The sequence below is a fragment of the Schistocerca cancellata genome, chromosome 1 (assembly GCF_023864275.1).
Source record: "Schistocerca cancellata isolate TAMUIC-IGC-003103 chromosome 1, iqSchCanc2.1, whole genome shotgun sequence".
Classification (NCBI taxonomy): domain Eukaryota; kingdom Metazoa; phylum Arthropoda; class Insecta; order Orthoptera; family Acrididae; genus Schistocerca; species Schistocerca cancellata.
Window position 1 is genome coordinate 169,697,341 of NC_064626.1, and position 22,331 is coordinate 169,719,671.

A 22,331-nucleotide genomic window follows, 5' to 3' on the forward strand; every position below is an offset into this window, starting at 1 on the left:
GGATAATCACAGAAGTATGAATTGCAATACGGGGATTTGAAGCCCGATGCTTCAGAGTGAGAGTCCAGCGTGTTAACCTCGGCGTAAATCCTCGATCATTGCTGCCTCGTCGGAATAAGACAACTGGAAGCTATTTCAGGACGACACTGCAGAATTCTAGCATTAATTCCAAGGCTCCTACACATTACGTTAGAAAAGGCCTCAACTCTAGTTCTAGAAGCTCTTGAAATGGTATTTGGAATATCGCATTTGGCTATGAATATAACGTCACGAAGAAAAAACGTGTTCCATGTCTACTGTGTTTAATAACTCACTGCTAACAAAAGTATTATTTGTTGGAGAAATATTATAATAGAGCAGTTTTTGTTCATACACTTTATTCATCAGTGTACATATACGCGTTTGCTTCCTGAAATAAGAACTGTAGTACATATGAAGCTGAATTCATTTTCTCAGATAAATTAAAGCACGTGTTTTACACTATTTTAAGTAAAAGACTTTCTCTTCATGACAAAAGTACTATTCGGCATTGTACTTATCTGTCTGAATATTGGATTACAAGCGAAACCAGGTACGTAAAAATAAATCGTTCATACTACGAAAGAGCTGTTGGTTGCCGTCATTTTTACTGAAAAAATAGACTGTAGCAGAGAATGGTAGAAGCATCTATATAGGATAAGAAAGAGAAGATAACTGAAATTAGATCACAGGATGAAAAGCGACGAGACCATAAGAAATGGGAATGACGGCAGCCCGGAAAGGTCGAGGACCTACATGCCACTAAAGAAAAGAAGAAGGTGTATTCCGACAAGAAATAATATGTTAATGAACACATTAGAAAATAATATCAACAGCAAAACATCGAAACGCGCTACCAATGCGTCAGTTTACATAACAAACGATATTCGCAAGTGCTTAAGGAACTAGACTCGCTTTCGGTACGAGTGGGATTGAAAATTTCTCCAGTTATCGCTCTTGAGATTTTACGTGGTTTCCAAACATAGTTCGACGAGGATGTTGTGTCGGTCCTTTTGTAAAGGAGACGGTCGAATTTTCTACTTTATTCTTGCCCGCTCGAGCTTATCCTCCATCACTGATCTCGTCGTCTGACAGACTTCAAAACCTGCTACCCTCCTCCCTTTCTTCCGAAGACTTACATCTGCAACCGTTAGTTCAGGTACATTGTCTGTTTTACTTTGAGTGATATTACTAAATGAGAATTCTACCACGTAGTTAGTACGTTCAATATTTGTTTTTTTTTTGTTTTTTTTTTTTCATTGAGGAATTTGTGATCATGTAAATTATAAACCCTTAATAATTTTAACGGTATTTTTATGAAGGAAAACATATTTTTTTAATAATTTGAGATAAATAAGTTCTCAAGTGCAGCTCACTTGCACCTGGAATATATTTCGTGTCCCTGACACAATGTATCTAGTGCACGCCTTTATTGCACTGCACACACACACACACACACACACACACACACACACACACAGTTTTTGTTGATTTGTTTTTATGGGTGAAACGCACATAACAGACTCCAAGTTTTCTGGTTCCCGGACCTGCTCTCTACCTGGTTAGGAGACGCTGCTATCCTCGGAAAGTGAAGTAGCACTCGTCTTCCATCAGAGAAAAAAAAACAGTCTCGACCGCAAAAACATTTATTATCGTGGTAACCGGTTTTGATCAGTTTCTGACCATCCTCAGACAGTTATACCATGGTGGTCAAAAACTGACCAAGACCGGTTACCAGCAAAATAAATTTTTTTGTGATAGAGGCTGGTTGCGTCCATTTTTAACGTCAAGACGTTTCAGAAATGCTCGTCTTCTACATCAGTATAATTATAGCTGAATTTTTAAAAATGTGTTTGAATTCCTCCATACACTATTTAAATGTCTATAGAAAAGATCAACTGTCCATCTCCAAGTAAGTTTTGGAGTGCTGTACTATCAGCACGTGTAGTTTACAAGATCTACCCCTCGTTCACTTCTTCTTCTGACAATTCTCTTAACGCCCTCTCATTGTTTCCTGAAAGCACTATTTATGGGACCTTTCCATTGACTTTTAATGGAACGCTTCAAAACACAAGCACCTAAAAGTATGATAATCAAAAACAATATTCAATAATATTTTTAAAAATTCAAAAAATCATGAAAATTTCGTAAGTATATCGATTTATTAGAATGTTCCCTACACGCAAAAAAGAAAACGTATTACTCTAACAGAAAAAAAATCACCAATATAAAATGTTCTCATACGATGTGACGCATAGCGAAAAGGACACGGCTAACGTGTCACTTGATTTATAAACTTCAAGAGCGAATACCGGGTGATCAAAAAGTCAGTATAAATTTGAAAACTTAATAAACCACGGAATAATGTAGATAGAGAGCCAAAAATTGACAAACATGCTTGGAATGACATGGGGTTTTATTAGAACCAGGTGCTCCGCCGCGTGAAAGATCTCTTGCGCGCGTCGTTTGGTGATGATCGTGTGCTGAGCCGCCACTTTCGTCACTCTTGGCCTCCCAGGTCCCCATACCTCAGTCCGTGCGATTATTGGCTTTGAGGTTACCTGAAATCGCAAGTGTATCGTGATCGACCGACATCTCTAGGGACGCTGAAAGAACATCCGACGCCAATGCCTCACCATAACTCCGGATATGCTATACAGTGGTGTTCACAACATTATTCCTTGACTACAGCTATTTTTGAGGAATGATGGTGGACATACTGAGCATTTCCTGTAAAGAACATCATCTTTGCTTTGTCTTACTTTGTTATGCTAATTATTGCTATTCTGATCAGATGAACCGCCATCTGTCGAACATTTTTTGAACTTTTGTATTTTTTTGGTTCTAATAAAACCCCAAGTCATTCCAAGCATGTGTGTCAACTTGTAGCTCTCTATCTACATTATTCCGTGATTTATTCAGTTTTCAAATTTATACTGACTTTTTGATCACTCTGTACATTCCCAGGAACAACTGGAAAGATCAAATATTGTGAGTTATCACATCTGTTTTGAATAACGTATATACATATAGGTTTGTATCATGCGTTACCTCTATATGTGTTAGATCATCGTGGAAGCCTAATCTTGTGATTAACAGCCGAGAGCATCCGCAATAAGGGGTGGAGAGTACGCCTACATCCCCTTTTTTTCTTTCTTTTTTGGTCTACTGTTTTACGACTGATTCGACGCGCCGGCCAAGGCCTTTTTTTCCGCGCGAAGCGTATCATCTCAGAGTACCACTTACACCCAAAATACTCAATTATTTGTCGGATATATTTCAATCCTTGGATTCTTATATAGTTTTTGGTCCCTTTATCTCGTACTAGTACTAAGGAAATCATTCCCGATGTCTTAACATAGTCCAATTATCCTGTCATTAGCTGCAGCACATTGGCAAATATGTTGGGCAGGTGCCTCCACCGTTGGACCCTCTGGGCCCGTTCCCCGCAGCTGCCACATTCGTGGGTTACCCTGGTGCGAGCGCGGGCCCCGAGTCCAAGCCGGGCAAGCCGGGGGCCGCTGATCTCCTGAAGGCGGTTTCGCAAGCGCCCGGCTCCGGCGGTGGCCTGCCCAGCAAAGCAGCGCACCATTACACCGTGCTCAAGGGCGGCGCTGCCACCGGGGCTGTTAACGGCACGGCCGCCGCCTGCCACGACGCCAAGCAGTACACCGTGCTGCAGCCCGCGGGCGCCGGCCAAGACGTCGTGGTCAGCGTAGAGCCAGCTAAGCCGCTGCCGTCGCCGCCCGCCAGGACAGGTAGGTCATTCTTTTCTTATTATTTGTTTTAGCACTTTTTATCCCAGCCCCTAAGAACACGATGACTGTTCTAGGACATCGCCCTTTTCAAACAGATATCCCAACAGGGACGTATCATTTGTATCCACAGGATATGTGGCCGGCAATTGAAAAAGTGTCATAATAGTCCCAGCATGGGCGATAGATTCCGGACAAGTCCCCCACTCGGATATCCTCGAGGGGACTGACAAGGAGGAGGTGAACGTGGAAAAAGATTGAATAACCAGCGTAAGGATAACAATCTACGATACGGGACGTACGCTGTCAGAAGTCTGAACGTGGTAGGGAAGGTAGAAAATCTGAAAAGGGGAATGCTAAGGCTCAATACAGACACAGCGGCGGTCAGTTAAGTCAAATTCTGATCTAGTGAGTACAGGGAAATAACAGCAGCAGCAGAAAATTGCATAACTGGAGTAGGATTCGATACGAATAGGAAGTTACGACAGAGAGTGAGTTACTGTGAACAATTCAGAAAGTCTTCTTCTCATTAGAATCGACAGCAAACCAACACCGAGAACGATAGCTCAGGTATACATACCGATGTCGCAAGCGGAAGATGAAGAGATAAAGTACATGATGTTACTGAACGGGTAAATCAGTACGTAAAGGAAGATGAAAATCTAATAATCATGAGGGATTCGAATGCGGTTGTAGGGGAAGGAGCAGAAGAAAAAGTAACAGAAGAAAGTTGGCTTCGTAGTAGGAATAAGAGAGGAGCAAGAATAATTGAGCTCTGCAATAAAGTTCAGCTATTTATAGCGAATACTCTGTTCAGAAAGCACAAGAAAAGCAGGTATACTTGGAAAAGTTAGCTTACATCATGGTCAGGCGGAGATTTCGAAATTAGATACTGGATTGGAAGGCGTTCCAAGGAACAGATACAGGCTCAGACCTTAATCTAGTATTAATGAAGAGTAGGCTGAAGTTTAAGAGACTAGTCAGGAAGAATCAATGCGCAAAAATGTGGGATTCGCAAGTACTGAGGAATGAAGAGGTACTTGTTTTTGAATTTCTCTGAGGCAATAGACACCATGATAAGAAATAGCTCAGTAGGCAGTTTGGTCGAAGAGGTACGGACATCTCTAAAAAGGACGATCACAGAAGCTCGAAAGAAAATCGTCGGTACAAAGAACGCAATTGCAATGAAACCATGGGCAACAGAAGAAATACTTCAGTTGATCGATGAATGAAGAAAGTGCAAAAATCATCAAAGGAATACAGGAACACAAGTTCTTAGGAATGAAATGAATAGGAAGTGCAGGGAAGCTAAGGCGAAATGGCTGCATGAAAACTGTGAAGACATCGGAAAAGAATGACGGTCAGGATGACTGACTCAGTATATAAGAAAACAACCTTCGGTGAAACTAAAAGCATTGGAAATTTCACTGCTAAATACAGAGAAGAGAGCGGATAGGTGAAAACAATACACTGGAGGCCTCTAAGAGGGGAGGTATTGTCTGATGACGCGATAGAAGAAGAAACAAGAGACGGTACAGAAGAGATAGGATATCCAATATTAGAATCTGAATTTAAACGACGACGGTTCAAACCCACGTCCTGACATCCAGATGTAGCTTTTCCGTGATTTCCCTAATCGCTCCAGGCTAGTGCCAGGATGGTTTCTATGAAAAGGTTGGTGTGTAGAATGGATGGGTCTCGCGATATACCTTCTGACTTTCGGAAAAACTTCATCTACATAGTTCCGAAAATTTCCAGAGCCGACAAGTACGTACGTTACCGCACAAGCAGTTTAACAGCTCACGTATCAGAGTTTCTAAAAAGAATAATTCACAGAAAAATGGATAAGAGAACTAAGAATGTGTTAGATAACGATCAGTTTGGCTTTAGAAAAGGTAAAGGCACCAGAGAGGCAATTCTTACATTTTGGTTGATGATGGAAGCAAGACTAAAAATCAAGACGTATTCATCGATTTGTTGACCTGGAAAAAGCGTTAGACAAGATACCCAACATTCTGAGAAAAATAGGAGTAAGCTGCTAGGAGAAACGGTTAATACACAATATCCTGAAGAGCCAAGTAAGCACACTAAGAATGGGAGACCAACAACAAAGTGCTCAGATTAAGAAGGGCGTCAGACAGGGATATAGTCTTTCGATCCCTGCTGTTCAATCTTTACATCAAAAAAGCAATGACAGAAATAAAAGTAAGGTTCAAGACTGGAATTAAAACTAAAGGTGAAAGGCTATCAATATAAGATTGGCCGATAAGATTTCTATCGTCAGTGAAAGTGAAGAAGAATTGCAGGATGTGCTGGATGAACATTCTAATGAGTACAAAATATGGACTGAGAGTAAATGGAAGAAAGACAGAGTAATAAGTAGCAGACATGAGAATTGCGAGAGACTAAACATGAAGACTGGTGATCACGAAGTAGATGAACTTAAGGAATTCTGCTACCTAAGCAGCAAAAGTATTCACGACAGACGGAGCAAGGATGACATAAAAAGCAGAACAGCACTGGCGAAAAGGGCATTCCTGGCTAAAAGAGGTCAACTGATATCAAAGATGTGTCTTAACTTGAGGAAGAAATTTCTGAGAATGTACGTTTGGAACACGGCACTGTATGGCAGTGAAACATGGACTGTGGGACAACCGGAAAAGAAGAGGATTGAAGCATTTGAGATATGGTGCTTCGGAAGAATGTTGAAAATTAGGTGAACTGATAAGGTAAAGAATGAGAAGGTTCTCGACAAAATCGGCAGAGAAAGGAAGATATAAAAAACACTGACAAGAAAAAGCGACACGTTGGTAGGACAGGGATAGGTTGGTAGGACATTAGTTAAGACATCACGGAATAATTTCTATGGTACAACAGGGAGCTGCAGAAGATAAAAATTGTAGAGGGTAAAAACTGTAGCGGAAGACAAAGATTGGAATACATCCAGCAAGTAATTGAAGACGCAGGATGGAAGTGCTACTCCGAGATGAAGAGGTTAGCACAGGAGTGGAATTCGAGGCAGGCCGCATCAAACCAGTCTGAAGACTGAAGAGTCAAAATATCCCAACAGGGTGGTAGTGGAACATAGGGAACCACAAATGGGAATTTTTGGGATGGAATTATCTATTCCAGCATTCGCCTGATGGTTAGAGAAAAACTCACGAAAACCTTGTTCCAACTGGAGGATTGGAACTACTTTCATTTGCTTCTGGGACAATGTTGTCCACTATGCGTCTGCGTTTCACCAGCTGGTCAGTCCTGGAACATCTAGATTTGTGGAGAATTTGGGTGTGAAAGCGACCACATGCTGTTTTGCATGGGGACGTGAAGTCAGGCATACTCGTCGTCAAGGTTCCGATAGACTACGTCTCACCACCACATGGGAAGAGCGGCGTATTGCGCGCCAAGCACGTCGTAATCCCTTGACATCTGCTCCTGGCATACGACAACAAGTAATCGACTCACTGCAACAGTCGTCTTTCGCACCATTGATTGGAACAATCAGTAGCCGAACAAAAAATTACCGAGCCATGTGTACGCTGACGTCAAACGCCTCAACACACACGGTTGCATCTGGACTGATGACGTGACTGGGAAGCATGGACGTGATGAATTATGTCGTGCTGTATTCATCAATGAATTGCGATTCTGCACTACCCTGCATAACCATCGCCGTCAAATATGGCGGCGCCCGGGGTGAAGTCCATTCTTCCAATGTTTTGGAGGAGCACATTGGCGTCGTGCTATGGGGAGCCATCAGGTTTGACGTTATGCCAAGAATGCTAGTATATGAGGGAACTCTGACGTCACAATGGTCAGTACGTCCCGTATATGCTGCGTCCTCTCGTGCTGCCTCTCATTCGACAGTATCATGGCGCTTTTTTTTTTTTTTTTTTTTTTTTTAACAGGACAATGTTCGTCTATATACGGAATATGTGTCAATGAAACGTTTACGTGATTTTGAGGTACTCCACTGCCCAACTAGATCCCAGATATGTCTCCAATAGAACATACGCTCTACATCTATATCTACATGTACATACATATTCCGCAGTCCACCATACGGTGCGTGGCGGAGGGTACCTCGTACCACAACTACCATCTTCTCTCCCTGTTCCACTCCCAAACAGAACGAGGGAAAAATGACTGCCTATATTCCCCATACAGGGCAGTCATATGGTCCAGCTCTGACATCAAATCCGTCCCATTCCCAGGATCTGGATTATCAAGGACCTGTTACAACAGTTGTTGGCCGGCTTGGCTCAACTGCTCAGAGGATACAACTGCTTAATAACACTTCCCAACCAAATCAGTGCATAAATCCAGGCCAGAAGAGATGAAACATGATACTGGTAAGTGGGCTTTTACTGCTAGGTTGTTTGTAAATTTGAGCCGATTTTATTGTTACTGCAATAATACCACATACCCTCTCAATCCATGAAGTTTCATTTTGTTTCCTCCTCCACATCTAGGTGCTCCTTTTTTTGTCATGCATTATATATGTATTTGAGGGTCTTTCAATAAATAGCTTCCCATATTTTTTACAGTCTTTAATATGAATACGGAAACATCCTTTTAGGTATATCAAATCTGATGTTTCTTCTGAACACATGCGAAACTTCGACGAGGCACTCATTACAAGCTACGTGCTACAACTGTATTCTTCTTTAGGTAAAAAGTAACAGTGGTAAACACATTCAAACGCTTCTGTGGAGTGTATTGAAATCACGCAGTTGACAGGAGTACTGCTGGGGGATGGGAAAAGAGAGTTAAATCGTCAAGAAGTGCAGGAGCTGAGTTCCGTCATCAACCACTTTCGGAACGTCCTGTTATACACATTGCTTTCGACATGATGAATGGCGTGGGTACTTTATTTCGTGCAGAACAGCGCATCACAGCTCGACAACTGGCTGTACAGCTATAGCTCAACATTAGAAGTGTGCAGTGATTGAGACAATTCGATCTTCAAATGTGCGTTCAAGATGGTTTCCACGAATGATCACAACAGTCTACAAGATTCAAAGGAAAGCTATTTTGTCTCATTTACTAGAGCAGTTTGAGGCCAATCGGCAGGATTTTCTGTCATGGATCGTTACGGGAACGAAACCTGGGCAATCTGTTTCCATAAGGGTCTATCAGTTAATTCAGAGGCATATGCGAAAACTCTATTAAACTCAATAACTGAAGTGTGCGGTCTGACAGGAACCCAAAAGAAATCTTGGTTCAACAAGACTATACACGGCCACAAACAAGTCTCAGAATCCGGCAACACATCGACAATCTGGGCTGGAAATCATTGCCTCTTGCACCCTAGAGCCCTGAGCTGGCTCCCTTTGAAGCCATCTGACTGGGCCACTTAAGGATTCACTACGTGGACACACTTTTAAGACTGTATGAGTGTATCTCATGCAGCGAAAACATGCCTTCGTGGTGTAAGTCTTAGAACGTGACGGAGGCTATGTGGAAAAATAATACATGTAACAAAAATGTTGACTGATTTTGTCAACAAATTCCAACTCTTAAGAATAAAAATGTTCTGAAAAAAAAATGACAAGGCATTATTTAACGGACGACCCTCGTAAATGCACCGTGTCGCTGTCGTACAGTAGCCAGCCGTAACACTGGAACGTTCCTTCTACTCGCTATAAATGTAGAGCCGCACAGTGTTTCACTCACTACAGCAGCAGCGGAAATCACTGCACTCTTAGCGCTGTGCGGAGCGTCATACAAATCGTGCGATGTATGGCAACACAAATTCATAGGGAAATGTTTATGAGCAGATCTAGATTTCTTCTCGACACAGCCACAATTAACGATGGTTGCCTATCCTGCTATGAAAATAATCGTACTCGAAGAATATTTGAAGTCAACGGAAAGACTCTACCACCTACAGCACACTCTACGTAGAATGGAGAAAACTAAACCACCAGCTCCAGGGTAGTGATAAAATGTAAATTACTAACAGTCAGACAGCCAAAATTGTGACTGCACTTTGCGACCGTCTATCGGGCCAGACCCAAAATTGAAAAAAACTCTCTGCCTCAACCACAATCCAAATAATTATTACTCAGAGCCCTCATCTCGATAGGCACAGATATGATATGTGACAAAATGTTACAGCGAAGAACAAAAGTGAAGTCCAACGAAAGAAGACCTTGACGCTTGTGAAGTCGATCATAGGAACGCCCAAGATGCATATTTCCCATTCATGTTTCGTTGCCTAGTTTTTAAAGCAGTTTCCAGTGAATGTTTGAAGTAGTTCTTTGGTCTGAGTATTTCAGAATCTATCCTCCCCCCGTTCTTCTCCGTCATCACTGACGCCGTTATAGTCTACCTTACTTGAAGCAAAGAGATCGCGCACTACAACAAGTCGTTAATCTCACAACTCCCACTTGAAACCTTTTTCCAGTAACCGCAGTCCGTATTTTCCATAGTTTCTGAATGCATCATCGTGACAATTCTGTGCTTCTCGAAATAGAATAGGGAACTACGTAATTTCACCGTATTAAGTCTTTGGGAATTGTAGATGTAATGTTGGTAATTGTGGTTTCATTGGCCATATACACACGTCACATCACCATGCAGAAATGTAAATAGATAGTTCTTCAGTATGAATGAATGGAAAGAGTATTTCGAAAATGGTTCAAATGGCTCAGAGTACTAAGTGACTTAACTCCTGAGGTCATCAGTCGCCTAGAACTTAGAACTAATTAAACCTAACTAACCTAAGGACATCACACACATCCATACCCAAGGCAGGATTCGAACCTGCGACCGTAGCGGTCGCTCGGCTCCAGACTGTAGCGCCTAGAATCGCACGGGAGTATTTCGAAAAACTGCTTTCATGGTCAAAATGTGAGGATAAAGATACACCAGAGGATAAAGTAAATGAAGACTGATACAGACAGAAAAGACAACTCAAGAGCCGGCCGTGGTGTCCGAGTGGTTCTAGGCGCTTCAGTCTGGAACCGCGCGACCGCTATGGTCGCAGGTTCGAATCCTGCCTCGGGCATGGATGTGTGTGATGTCCTTAGGTTAGTTAGGCTTAAGTAGTTCTAAGTTCTAGAGGACTGATGACCTCCGCTGTTAAGTCCCATAGTGTTCAGATCCATTGGAACCATTTGAACCACAACTCAAGAGATCGCATTTTATGAACAAGTTTAAGGTAGCTGCTCATCAAATTCGACTCAGAAACACATCTTGTATTAACAAGAGTGTCTGTAGGTCTGCTTCTAGCTGTGGAATGGGGAGTTAAAGGTGTGGCGAACAAACTAGGTTTGAAAAAGTTGATAACTGTACTTTCATTCATACATTAAAAGTAAGTGTCAGCGACAATATGAGATCATATAGATATCTTAGCATTTTATCACATACTTCGAAAATTCTGTCAAATTTAATACTGAGATCAAGTAAAAATTCTATCTTTAGAAGAACAGTTTGGCTTTAGAAATAAACAGAGCGCCCGATATGTTGTGATGATCCTCGAGTGACAATAGGAAAGTGAATGAAGAATTCAAATGACAACTGACTCTGAAGGGGTCGGGGGAAGAAAGTGCTAATCCACAAGACCGTATTTTGAGATATTACATATTATATGTTTGGTCAAGAAAATTATTTAAATCCACTTAGACAAAAGAAATTATGTAGTAGATACATCTTTCTAGCAACATATAAGGAAATATTTCTGAACACGACGTGGGGCGAACTGATAATGCGCTCGAACTAATCTTTTTGAATCCAGGGTTAGCACCGTTTTGCGCCAGTCCTTTCATGATACGAATGAAATGTATTCGCAGTTGCAAATATGGACAGGCTTCAGCTATAATGGAATGATAACAATGAAAATTTGGGCCAGGCCGGGATTCGAACCCGGATTTCCCGCTTATTGCGAGCGATCGCCTTACCACTTTTTCATCATTCCCAAAATAAAAAAACAATTAAGATCAAATAGGACGCCCTCCAGGCGAAAAACAATGATGTGCAATTAGCATTAGTAAGGAACAAAACAAAAATGGGAGAGGGGGCGGTCGAAAAAGGCACTACCCAAAAAGTTAGCATGGTATTGACGATAACGCGGATTGTGAGTGAGGAAGGTAAAGCGATGTTGCAGGAATGCTCAAACATCAATAATACTCTCCTCTCCTTCATGAAACAAGTAACAGCTCGATAGCCTTTTATCCAGTTAACCGTGTTGGTCTTCGTACGTTGGAAATAAGTCTTATCTGGGAATAGACGCGTCTTCGGTGCAATGGGAAGGCGGGGGACGTACGTAATATAAAGGCAAGCATTTTCTGAATCACCTGCCACGCCTCTGCAGAAGATCCACACATCAGTCGATGTTCATCCCTGTCAAGCGTGTAACAATGGTTGTCCATATTTGCAACTGCGAATATATTTCATGTGTTTCATAAGAGCTGCAGTCGCCGCAGTGCCTGTTCCTTCGGAAGTGCTCGTATGTCCGAAGGAAGACCGTAATGTGGAATAACACAGGCATTTCAGTATCGTATAATCCTTTCATTTGTTCTCCATTGCAAAGATGTTGGTATTTACTTCTTTGCAGTAATCTTCCACACACATTTAATTCGCTCATCTCACTTACCCTATAATCTAATTGCTTAATATCCGTTATGTATGTTTTCCTTATTTTGTAAAGAATGGGCTTGAGAAAACACGGTAGCTCATGTTCCATTTGATTCTTACGCGTAGAACGACACCACGAGCAGAAATAATTGCATTTCAAATGCAGTTAGCCCCTTTTACCCTCATCATTTACAAATTCAGATACGTAGCAAATATGAAGTACATTCTGATGTGCTTGTTTCTTCATTACAATCAAATTAAGACCAGTCTGTGAAACTTGATTTATACCGTGGGCCAAAACGAGTGATAGAATTTGTACCTGCATCGACCAGGAACGAACAGTGATGGTGAATGGTTTTATAAATAATAAGGCCTACAAACTACAAACATGTGAAGTATTTTTCCAAAACTTACTAGCTAGTAACATAGCAAATAAGTTAACTTCTATTATAATAAATTCCTACTACAAATCGCACTAAAATCAAATTAGAATTATTACTCGGTCTGACGGTAAGGGACAATGCTCACAGAATTTAATCAAACTTTACCATTGCAAGACAAATAATTCGATTTTAGCTAACTATGTAGGAGCATAATTCATAAATTTTTCTTCAACATTACAGTGACTAAAAATATTAATACACTTTGAGGAGTGCAGTTGTAGTGCACAGCAGAAAGTTAGTCGTTATCGAGCTATAGAATGTGAGTAAATAACTTTATTGTAATTATCTACAAAGAGCTCAAGCCTAGTATTGGCGAACTATCAACAGATGTCGCGCCAAGCGTCAGGGATTGGGCCTGGCACAAACTAATACCTTCTTGCATAAATGAAATCAATGCGCCGGGTAAAATGCGCTTTGTAAGCGCCATTCCAAGCGCCGCTTTCTCTGCAGGTTAACCTCTCCACTGCTCCCTCCAGCACGTAAGTCAGTGTCTGCAGTAGTTTCAGAAAAGCTGATTTTTGACCATCAATGGTGGGGATCAGCATCTTACTACAACCTGACCATTTCGTTGCGCAGCCTAGTCGTAACACTAGCAAACTAGAAAGCCCAACAAACAGCTTTTCATGATCTCTACTATTCATTTCTTCATTTCCATCTCTAAGACATCTTATTAAAGTGGAAGAAAATGTGATCGAAGCAAATACCTTCGAGTCGTCATAAACTGATATTTGCAGAGCAGCGTTGCCAGAATGGATTGTTGGACTCCAAAGAAAATATTTCTACATCTACATCTAGATCTACATATATACTCCGCAAGCAACTGTACGGTGCGTGATGGAGGGTACACTGAACCACTATTAATCATTTTCCTTGCTGTTCAACACGTTAACAGAGCGAGGGAAAAATTACTGTTCATATGCTGTACGAGCTCTAATCTCTCTAATCATATCTTCGTGGTTCTTACGCGAAACGTACGTTGGCGACAGTGAAACTGTTCTGCAGTCAGCCTCAAATGCAGAATCTCTAAATTTTCTCAATAGTATTCCTCGAAAAGAACGTCGCCTTCCCTCCAATAATTCCCATTTGAGTTAACGAAGCGTATCCGTAATACTTGCGTTTTGTTCGAACGTACCAGTAACGAATCTAGCAGCCCATCTCTGAATTGCTTCGATGTCTTCATTAATTCAATCAGGTGCGGATCCTAAACACTCGAACGGTACTCAACAATTGGTCGCACTAGTATACTATATGAGGTCACCTTTACAGATGAAGCACACTTTGCTAAAATTCTTCCAGTAAGCCAAAGGAGACCATTCTGCTACAATCCTTTTCACACAATGCACTTTTATATTGCTCTGTGTCAAGTAGCACACCACTAATGCTGTACTCGAATACTATGAGTTTGTTTTTCCTACTCATATTCATTAATTTACATTTTTTTACATTGAGAACTAGCTCCCTTTCATCACACTAACTAGAAATTTTTGTCTAACTCATCTTCTATCCCCCTACAGTCACTCGACGACCGCACCTTCCCATTTACCACAGCATCATCAGCAAACAACCGCAGACTGCTGCTTACCCTGACCGCCAAATCATTTATGTAGCTGGAAAATAACACTCCTGGCACTCTCTTGACGACATCCTGGTCTCTGATGAACGCTGGCCGCCGTCGACGATAGCATACTGGGTTCTATTAACTAAGAAGTCTTCCAGCTATACACATATCTGGAAACCTAATCAATATGCTTGTACCTTCATTAACCGTCGGCAGTGTGGTACCGTGTCAAATTCTTTACGGAAACCTCGAAATATGGAATCCACCTGTTGCCCTTCGATCATAGTTCGCAGAATATCACGTGAGAAAAGGAGAAACTGAGTTTTGCACGAGTGATGCTTTCTAAAACTGTGGTGGTTTGTGGACAGAAGCTTTTACCTATTCGACTTACAAGGTAATGTCAGCAGGATGTGCTAGTGGAACACTTTACTATCTCAATGATATGACCAGCAGACATTTGCAGACACATACTTCAATGCAGAGGCTATGAGTATACTTTCCCAAGGAGACAGAAAACCTTTCTCAGACTGGAATTAATGTATATGAAGATGGTTCGGACATGTCCGAAAGAACAGATACCATCGGTGACCATGCAGCTCCTTGGGACGAAATTACAATGAAATGAATACCCCTAGCTGCAAACATGCGTTGATATAAGTCAACGGGGTCAGCTGAAAATGTGTGTCCCGACCGGGACTCGAACGCGGGATCTCCTGCTTACATGGCAGACGCTCTATCCATCTGAGTCGCCGAGGACACAGAGGATGTGCGACTGCACGAATTTATCTCTGGCACGCCTCCCGTGAGACCCACATTCCCAACTTATTGTCCCGCACTTTATTCATAGTGCCCTTTCCCATTATCCTCATCACTTGCGGCTTTTTTGCCGAATCCCGTAAGCACTGTTTGTGCATCCGCGCAGAAGAAGATGGTCAAATGATTATATATATATATATAACCTGAAGTATATGAAGAGGGTATCTGTTCTTTCGGACAATACTAAATGCTTGAAACACGACAGGTATAAAATTTCAAAAGTAAACGTGATACCTAACGTTTTCTTACACGCATAGGTATTTTTTCAGTCATTTTACACCGTATTTTCTATTTCTTATAGCAAATACGAGAAAGCAGTCAAGTTCCGATAGTTCATGTAGTCAAAACGAAGTATTTTGTACTACAGTGGTGGCACATTATTCAGCAGTTTGATTTAATTCCAGGTGTAATCCCTTCTAGATTTCCTGTTACTATTTGTAACATTACACTGATTATCCAGCTTACATCAAAATACCGCAGAGGTAAACTACACTGCTGCTGTATATTTTTTCTTCAAATTGGAACATCTTGATCGGCAGCTTTCGGTGATTGATTTTCCTTAGCCATATCTGAAAACCTCTGTCGTGACCTTTCAGTTTTTCTTTATGTTCCATTATATTTATTAATACTTTCTCTCTTACACAAAGAAGTAAAAATATATATGTATTAAAAGTCTCTTTTAAAAGTGAAATAAGACTACGAGGGAATGCGAGATTTTTCTTCTCTCCACGTGGTGTCTTGCGTACCTCCCACCTTAACAATGGTGTCGGAAGGGTGGGATAAGTGGTACGAAATGGATACCAATGCTTTTCCCGTCGTCAGGGGAGGAAGGAAGGAAAAAGAAGAGGGAAAAAGAAATGGTTGGCAGGACGCCGTCGGGCTCTAGCGGGTTAAGTCTTTAGCGGAGCATTATCTGCGCTGAGGGGCTGGCGCCTTATCTGCGGCCGGCGGCGGTGACGGGACGTGCGGTGGCGGAAGGCCGTATCAGCAGCGGCGGAGGCGGAGGCGGAGGCCCTGGGAGGGCGATCCGTCAGGGGCGACACAGATCAGTGCCGCCCCCAACCTCTCACATCAATTACTCGGGACGGGCCCTGCGCGCGCCGAGGGGCGTAATAAAGTGCTTCAACCCTTTTCTGCCAACTTGTATTGTGGAAAGAGAGCGCCTGCAGCCGAGAAGAGCGCGCCAGCCGGGGGACCCCTAAGATGTTAATCCTGTTCTTTGAAAGGCGCCACCCGAAGCTGATCAAAGTAAATTGTTCACCCCGGCTCTTGCACTGCTGGAAATAAAAATCAGCAGAACTGCGACTCACCGGGAGAGCACAGCTGGCCTTTTTGGGCAGCAACCGGAGTAGACGAAAGATCAAGATCGATACCGAAACGGAAACCTTTGCCACATTTATCTTACAAAATTCATCAAAGCCGCATGAAAGGTTTAAGTAATAAAATAATCTGTGCGTTACACAAATTCTTATTTAATGGTTCCGAATTGAATATCATCAGGACTTTCCCCTTCATTGGTGGTAAAACACCTATATCAATTATGAGAAGAAATCGGCTTTAATTTCGATTGAAGGACCTTACAGGTATGATTTTAGTTTATCGAGGCCAGCTTCAAAAAAAAAAAATCATAAGAACCATGCAATACTAATTAATTGTTGAGATCTCCGTAGCAGGCCATCCCCTTCTCCCCCCACCACCCCCTTCCATCACCGCATGCGTTACTAAAAACGTTTTCCATATTTACACATGTACTATTCTTGACTTACCAACTATTGCCCCTTTGCTATTAGTCTTCTAGATTTCCTGTAAGGAGACCGATATAAGTTCTCCAAACCCCCATAGAAGCGTAAGAATCATACAGCCCACTTCCAGTAATGAATCCTGCAAGTGACACAGTGATGGTGCACATTACAATTTCAGGAAGAAAGATCTTATTCTTGCTTTCCAAGAACTTATAGAGGCAAGGATCACGTGAACGTTTAAGTCCATCAAGTACATCGCGGCGTCACAGATGTTGTTGCCTGATTCATGGATGCCTTCTTAAAATAAGATAACGCCACAATTTACATTTATACGAGGGCTATCCACAAAGTACATAACGTTTTGGAATTAAAAATAAATAAAGTATTGGAAATTTTGTTTTATTATATACAGATGAAAGCCACACTTAAATACTACTTTTCTACATAGTTTCCATTTAAATTAAGGCACTTATCGTAGCTATGGACGAGCTTGGAAATTCCTTCGTCGTAAAATTCGGCCGCCTGCGCCTTCAACAAAAGTGGTTACGTCTTCTTGAAGCTGTGCGTCGTCATCAAAACGCTGCATAACCAACCACTTCTTCATTGCTGGGAATAAGTGGAAGTCGCTCGGTGCCAGGTCGGAACTGTACGGCGCATGAGGAAACAACTCCCACTTAAAAGATTCGAGAACTTCACGAGTGGCATTTGTCGTGTGGGCCCGGGCGTTGTCGTGAATCAGCAAGATCTTTGAGCCCAACTTTCCCCTGCGCTTGTTTTGTATTGCTCGTCTGAGGTTGTGCAGAGTTTGGCAATACCTTTGAGAGTTTATTGTAGTGCTTCTTTCAAGGAAATCCACAAAAATCACACCTTTTCTGTCCCAAAAGACAGTCGTCACGCGGTTGAAGGCGCAGGCGACCGAATTTGACGACGAAGAAATTTCCAAGCTCGTCCATCGCTACGATAAGTGCCTTAATTTAAATGGCAACTATGTAGAAAAGCAGTATTTAAGTGTGGCTTTCATCTGTATATAATAAAACAAAATTTCCAATACTTTATTTATTTTTAATTCCAAAACGTAATGTACTTTGTGGATAGCCCTCGTAGCTCTGCGAAAACATCGTTTGCTTTCCGTGATAATGAAATATAAAAAAAGGTCCTTTAATTAGTCGGTTATTGAGCAGCCTTTTCCACCCTCCGGGGAAGGGAATGAAACGTATTTAAAGATATAGCTAGAAAAAAAAATCATTGTTAACTAGAATTGATACTCTGTTTTTATCCAAAAATTTTTTCAGTGAAGTGTAAGAAGCAATTATCATCAAGGAATGCACTATCTTATGAGCTTTCCCGATTTAAACGTATTTGAGTGAATATCAAGGGATAGAAGATTTTGAGACACTCTGACGGGCGTGCTTGGAATAAATAATAAATAAATATTATTCTGAGCAGAAGGTACCGTTTAATCAGGTAAGGAGCTAGCTTTGTTGTTCGGGTGGCTGAGGAACGTTTACAGAGGGTGGAACAAGGTGAGTGCCCCCAGCTAGCAGCAGTCAATTAAGCAGGGAGGCCGTGGGCGGCGAGGCGCCGGGCTGTTTGCAGGTGAGAACACCGGCCGCTCGTTAAGAGGGTCGGGGCAGGTCGGGTCGGGTCGGCAGAGGTCGCTATGGCAGCCGAAGGGGAGGCCAGGAGTTGCCGGTCTCAGCACTAGAGCGCGAGCCCAACATGATTCGCACCGGTAGTCGATACCAACTTGATATACATCGAGTAATACCGTCTGAAACTTAAAATGACCAACCAGAGTTAAACGTGTGTCTAGAAAAGAATTATGTATATCTCATTTTTTATTTTTTATTTTCCAACGCAGTTTCCATAACTTGGATGCATGTTCTTATCATTGTAATCCATAAATAACTTAGTTTTTTTTTCAAATTTCTTCTAACCGTTGTGTTTCTTCAGCATCCCACGCCTACAGTCATTCGACTTTTAACGGAATCTACTTTTGTTTCAAGAAAAGTTAAGTAATGTCAGCCAAGGATGTCCTCATTCGTAAAGATATTGACACTGCTGCTCATTAATTCTAATAAACCTAATAGTACAACATTGGTAAATATGTTAGGTTTCTGAGTTTGTTTTCACCTACATGCAGTATTATCCATAAGAGTTGCGTACATACAGTACTAAATAGGTATAAACGGGTTTATATAGATAGTAGGTTGGTGGTCATAATGCTCTGGCTGATCAGTGTAATTGCTAAGTATAGGTCTATTGTATTAGCATACTTTCAAACGAACCTTGTTAGTATAGAGTCTGCATATCTCGGACTTCCATGTTTAGTAATTCCTCTTTAGTGGCACTGTCATCGGTAACATTACCATTGAAATTAAAATCATCTGGGTGATTAGGCCGCGTCATATTTCCTCTAAAATAACTGACGTTTCGACCCCTGTGCTGGGATCTTCCTCAGGATCTTCCGGTGTCCACTACTTCTAGAACACTGTCAGAGATCAGTGTCGCGTCCTCTTATAAAGGGGAGTTTTCCCGAGTTCGTGCTGGAGAAGTGGTAGTATTGGTTAAAATTCTTACGGCTACCAACGGTCACGAAAGCCTGTAGACTTGCATAAAACATTACCATTGTAACCACGCAGCGAAGGTACTGATTATTTCTTGCCGCTGGTGTACTTTACATATGGCCAGCTTCTCTTTGGATTTTCTGCCAGATTTATAGACAGTGTTTCGTTGTGGAAACTATTAAAAGGACCTCGCACTGCAGTCCTCACAAAGTTTAGAGCTTCAGAAAAATTTTCTGAATTACAATGTTACTGCAGTACCATCTAGTGTTATCAAGCTTTTCCCTTCTGATAGATAAATGTGTTCAGATCAGTAATGCCTGCCTGAAGTTTTACTGAGCATATACTTTAAAGCTTCTCAACGAGCTTTCTGGTACTATAGAATTTGCACCATATTTTGAGCTGAAGGTTATTAAAAAAATTTATTTGAATGCTAGTTTGGGTTGAATATGATCATCTTCACATTAATATTAGTATAAAAATGAAATAAAATGGTATAAAAACATTTAGTTTTACCCAAATGGCAGAAAATATGAAATAATGAAATCGAAATAGGAACAATTGTACTTTATGTGACTCTTCAAGCTGCACGATGGGGTTAGCTTCAGCATACTTGAACTGTTTATCCAAGACCAACCACTATATCACTGAATAATTTACTGTATACATGTCACACATCATCTTTCTAATATTGGTTGTCACAAGGAAAAGGGGGGCAGGAGGGGCAAGGGGCTTTCTCCGCCATTTGTAGCCATTCTTCTAACTCCAAAGTTTTGTAACTCATACGAAAAAACAAATAGCTCGAAAGAAATAATAACCTCTGGGAATAAATCTTGAGCAGAAACTGGGGCTATCACCGTAGTTGCACAACTCCAAAGGCAGTAGGCACGTATATGACAGCATATTTCACATTTCCCTTCAACACTTTTCCATACTCCTGAGACGAATATATGCAGCAAAGTCGATGGAGTTTCTACAGCAGATGCCACTGAAGCACAAGGAGCGAGGTAGTGGAGGCGCCGCCCTAACTTGGAGCTGCCTGGCATCCCTGGTGAGCAGCGGACGAGCAGCGCGCCTCGGCCCGCCGCGGTCCGTTAATTGCGGCGATGCGACGGTCCAGTCCGCAGCGCCTTTGAGTGCGCTGCAGCAGGTAACGGCGGCGCGTGACCGCCGCAGCGCGCGTAATTACGGATGGCCGGACAAAGGAACAAAGCGCTGGCGACAGAGACGTCCAATCATAATGCGCAGTAATTACCGCCGGACAGCACCGAATAATGGCCGCTCTCCCTGCGTCCCTGAATTTCAGCAAGCAGTCTTTATTACGCTCTGCAAAGCAGGGGCGCGTGCCGCCTGACGGGCATATTAAGCGCACAGTTCATCGTAGTCCCAGTTAAGACTGTCGGACTTATCCATATTCGGAGATTTTAATTCCCAACATGAACGTTTAATGTAGTCACAGTAGACATTTCGGCAATTCAGTAATCTTAGGTATTTTATAGCCTCCAAAATTGCGAATTGAGGCTATTGACATTTGTTTTAACAATAACCTTGCTTCCCGGTCCAGTTATTGCTGAACACACGATAACGGTTTTGTTAAATCGCTTTCGGATTAGTGTACGTTCAACTACGTAATGTCATTTGACAGTTGGCGTTTGAAACATTTCACTGTTATACTGACAGCATTTTTAACCTTGTATAATACATCAAGTTAAGGATTGAACGTATGGCATCTGTATCTAGAGTAACCAGCATATTTTTTCACTTAAAGTGGCCGTAACAGTAAGTTTCAAGACGATTTGCTTTCCAGACCCCATCCCCAGTCTTCATTGCACTTAAATCTCTTATTGTTTGCAGATAGTTCTCGTAAGGGAACGCTGACTGATCATTCAGGTGCACAACACTATCAGTGATTGTGCATACTACCACTGAAATTCACAGGCAGATGACTAATGGAAACTTTCATATCTTCTCCTGCATTTATCTCGAAGAATCTATCTTCACCCGGTTTCAGAAACTCTGTAACATCTCCAGTTGACCATATGGAAACCGCCCTTAAGACGAGACTGCTACGATTATTTCCAAACTCTCGGTTAAGTAACCTGTGTCACAAATATCTGGGAAACAACTTCATAACATTGCCGCTCATTTGGAGGTACTGGTTGTGTAACAAGTGATCCTTCATAACAATTTTCACCATTCATCAAAATGAACACGTTCGCTGTTCAAATTTTGCAGTCAAATTGCTGAACAACTTTTTGAAATTTTGATATTTACCATCAAGATTCCAAATGTACCTCGCAACGAATACTTACTACTGAAATAGATACCACCTTCTTTCTCACTGCAGTAGCGCGGGCTTACGCCTATTCTGCCTGCAACCCAAATCACATCCACGTTACGCGGGCAGTCGACTTTCTTACAGCTTACAATCGAGGGCTGCCAAAATTCACACGGCCATTAGACAGCTGTCGAAGCGTCCACGGTCTTCTTCCATACGCCGACCACGTGGCAGAAAGCAAGACCGCCTGTATCCTGACGCTCAGGGTTGTACTTAAACCGGCGCACGGGTCCTGAGAAAGCAGTTCACTCCGAGTGGTCCTGGAGAAGAAGACGTGGCCCCAGCGTGGTGACGGACCAGCCGAATTCTAATATTTCGTTGTTTGTCCTTTAACTCGGATCACCGGAAATAGAAAATTTGTCACTGTGAGCTTTGACTGTAACTAGTTCCTTCATGACTCTGTTTTTGCACTAAGTGTGCCAAGAACTTTAATTCAGAACTCTTTGTTTTCTCCATTACCAGAACTTTATGCTGAAGGACAGTTTTGTGATCAAACCAGAAGAGTTTATATTGTTCA

The 22,331-nt window shown here is 41.9% G+C and overlaps 1 protein-coding gene across 1 annotated transcript in view; it reads left to right on the forward strand.

Moving 5' to 3' along the window:
• LOC126152714 (mucin-19-like) overlaps positions 1–22,331 on the forward strand; it is a 401,377-nt gene that overhangs the window by 118,616 nt on the left and 260,430 nt on the right. The window contains exon 9 of the mRNA XM_049916057.1: positions 3,431–3,776. Within this exon, the coding sequence (XP_049772014.1) occupies positions 3,431–3,776 (346 nt within the window). The remainder of the gene's footprint in view (positions 1–3,430; positions 3,777–22,331) is intronic.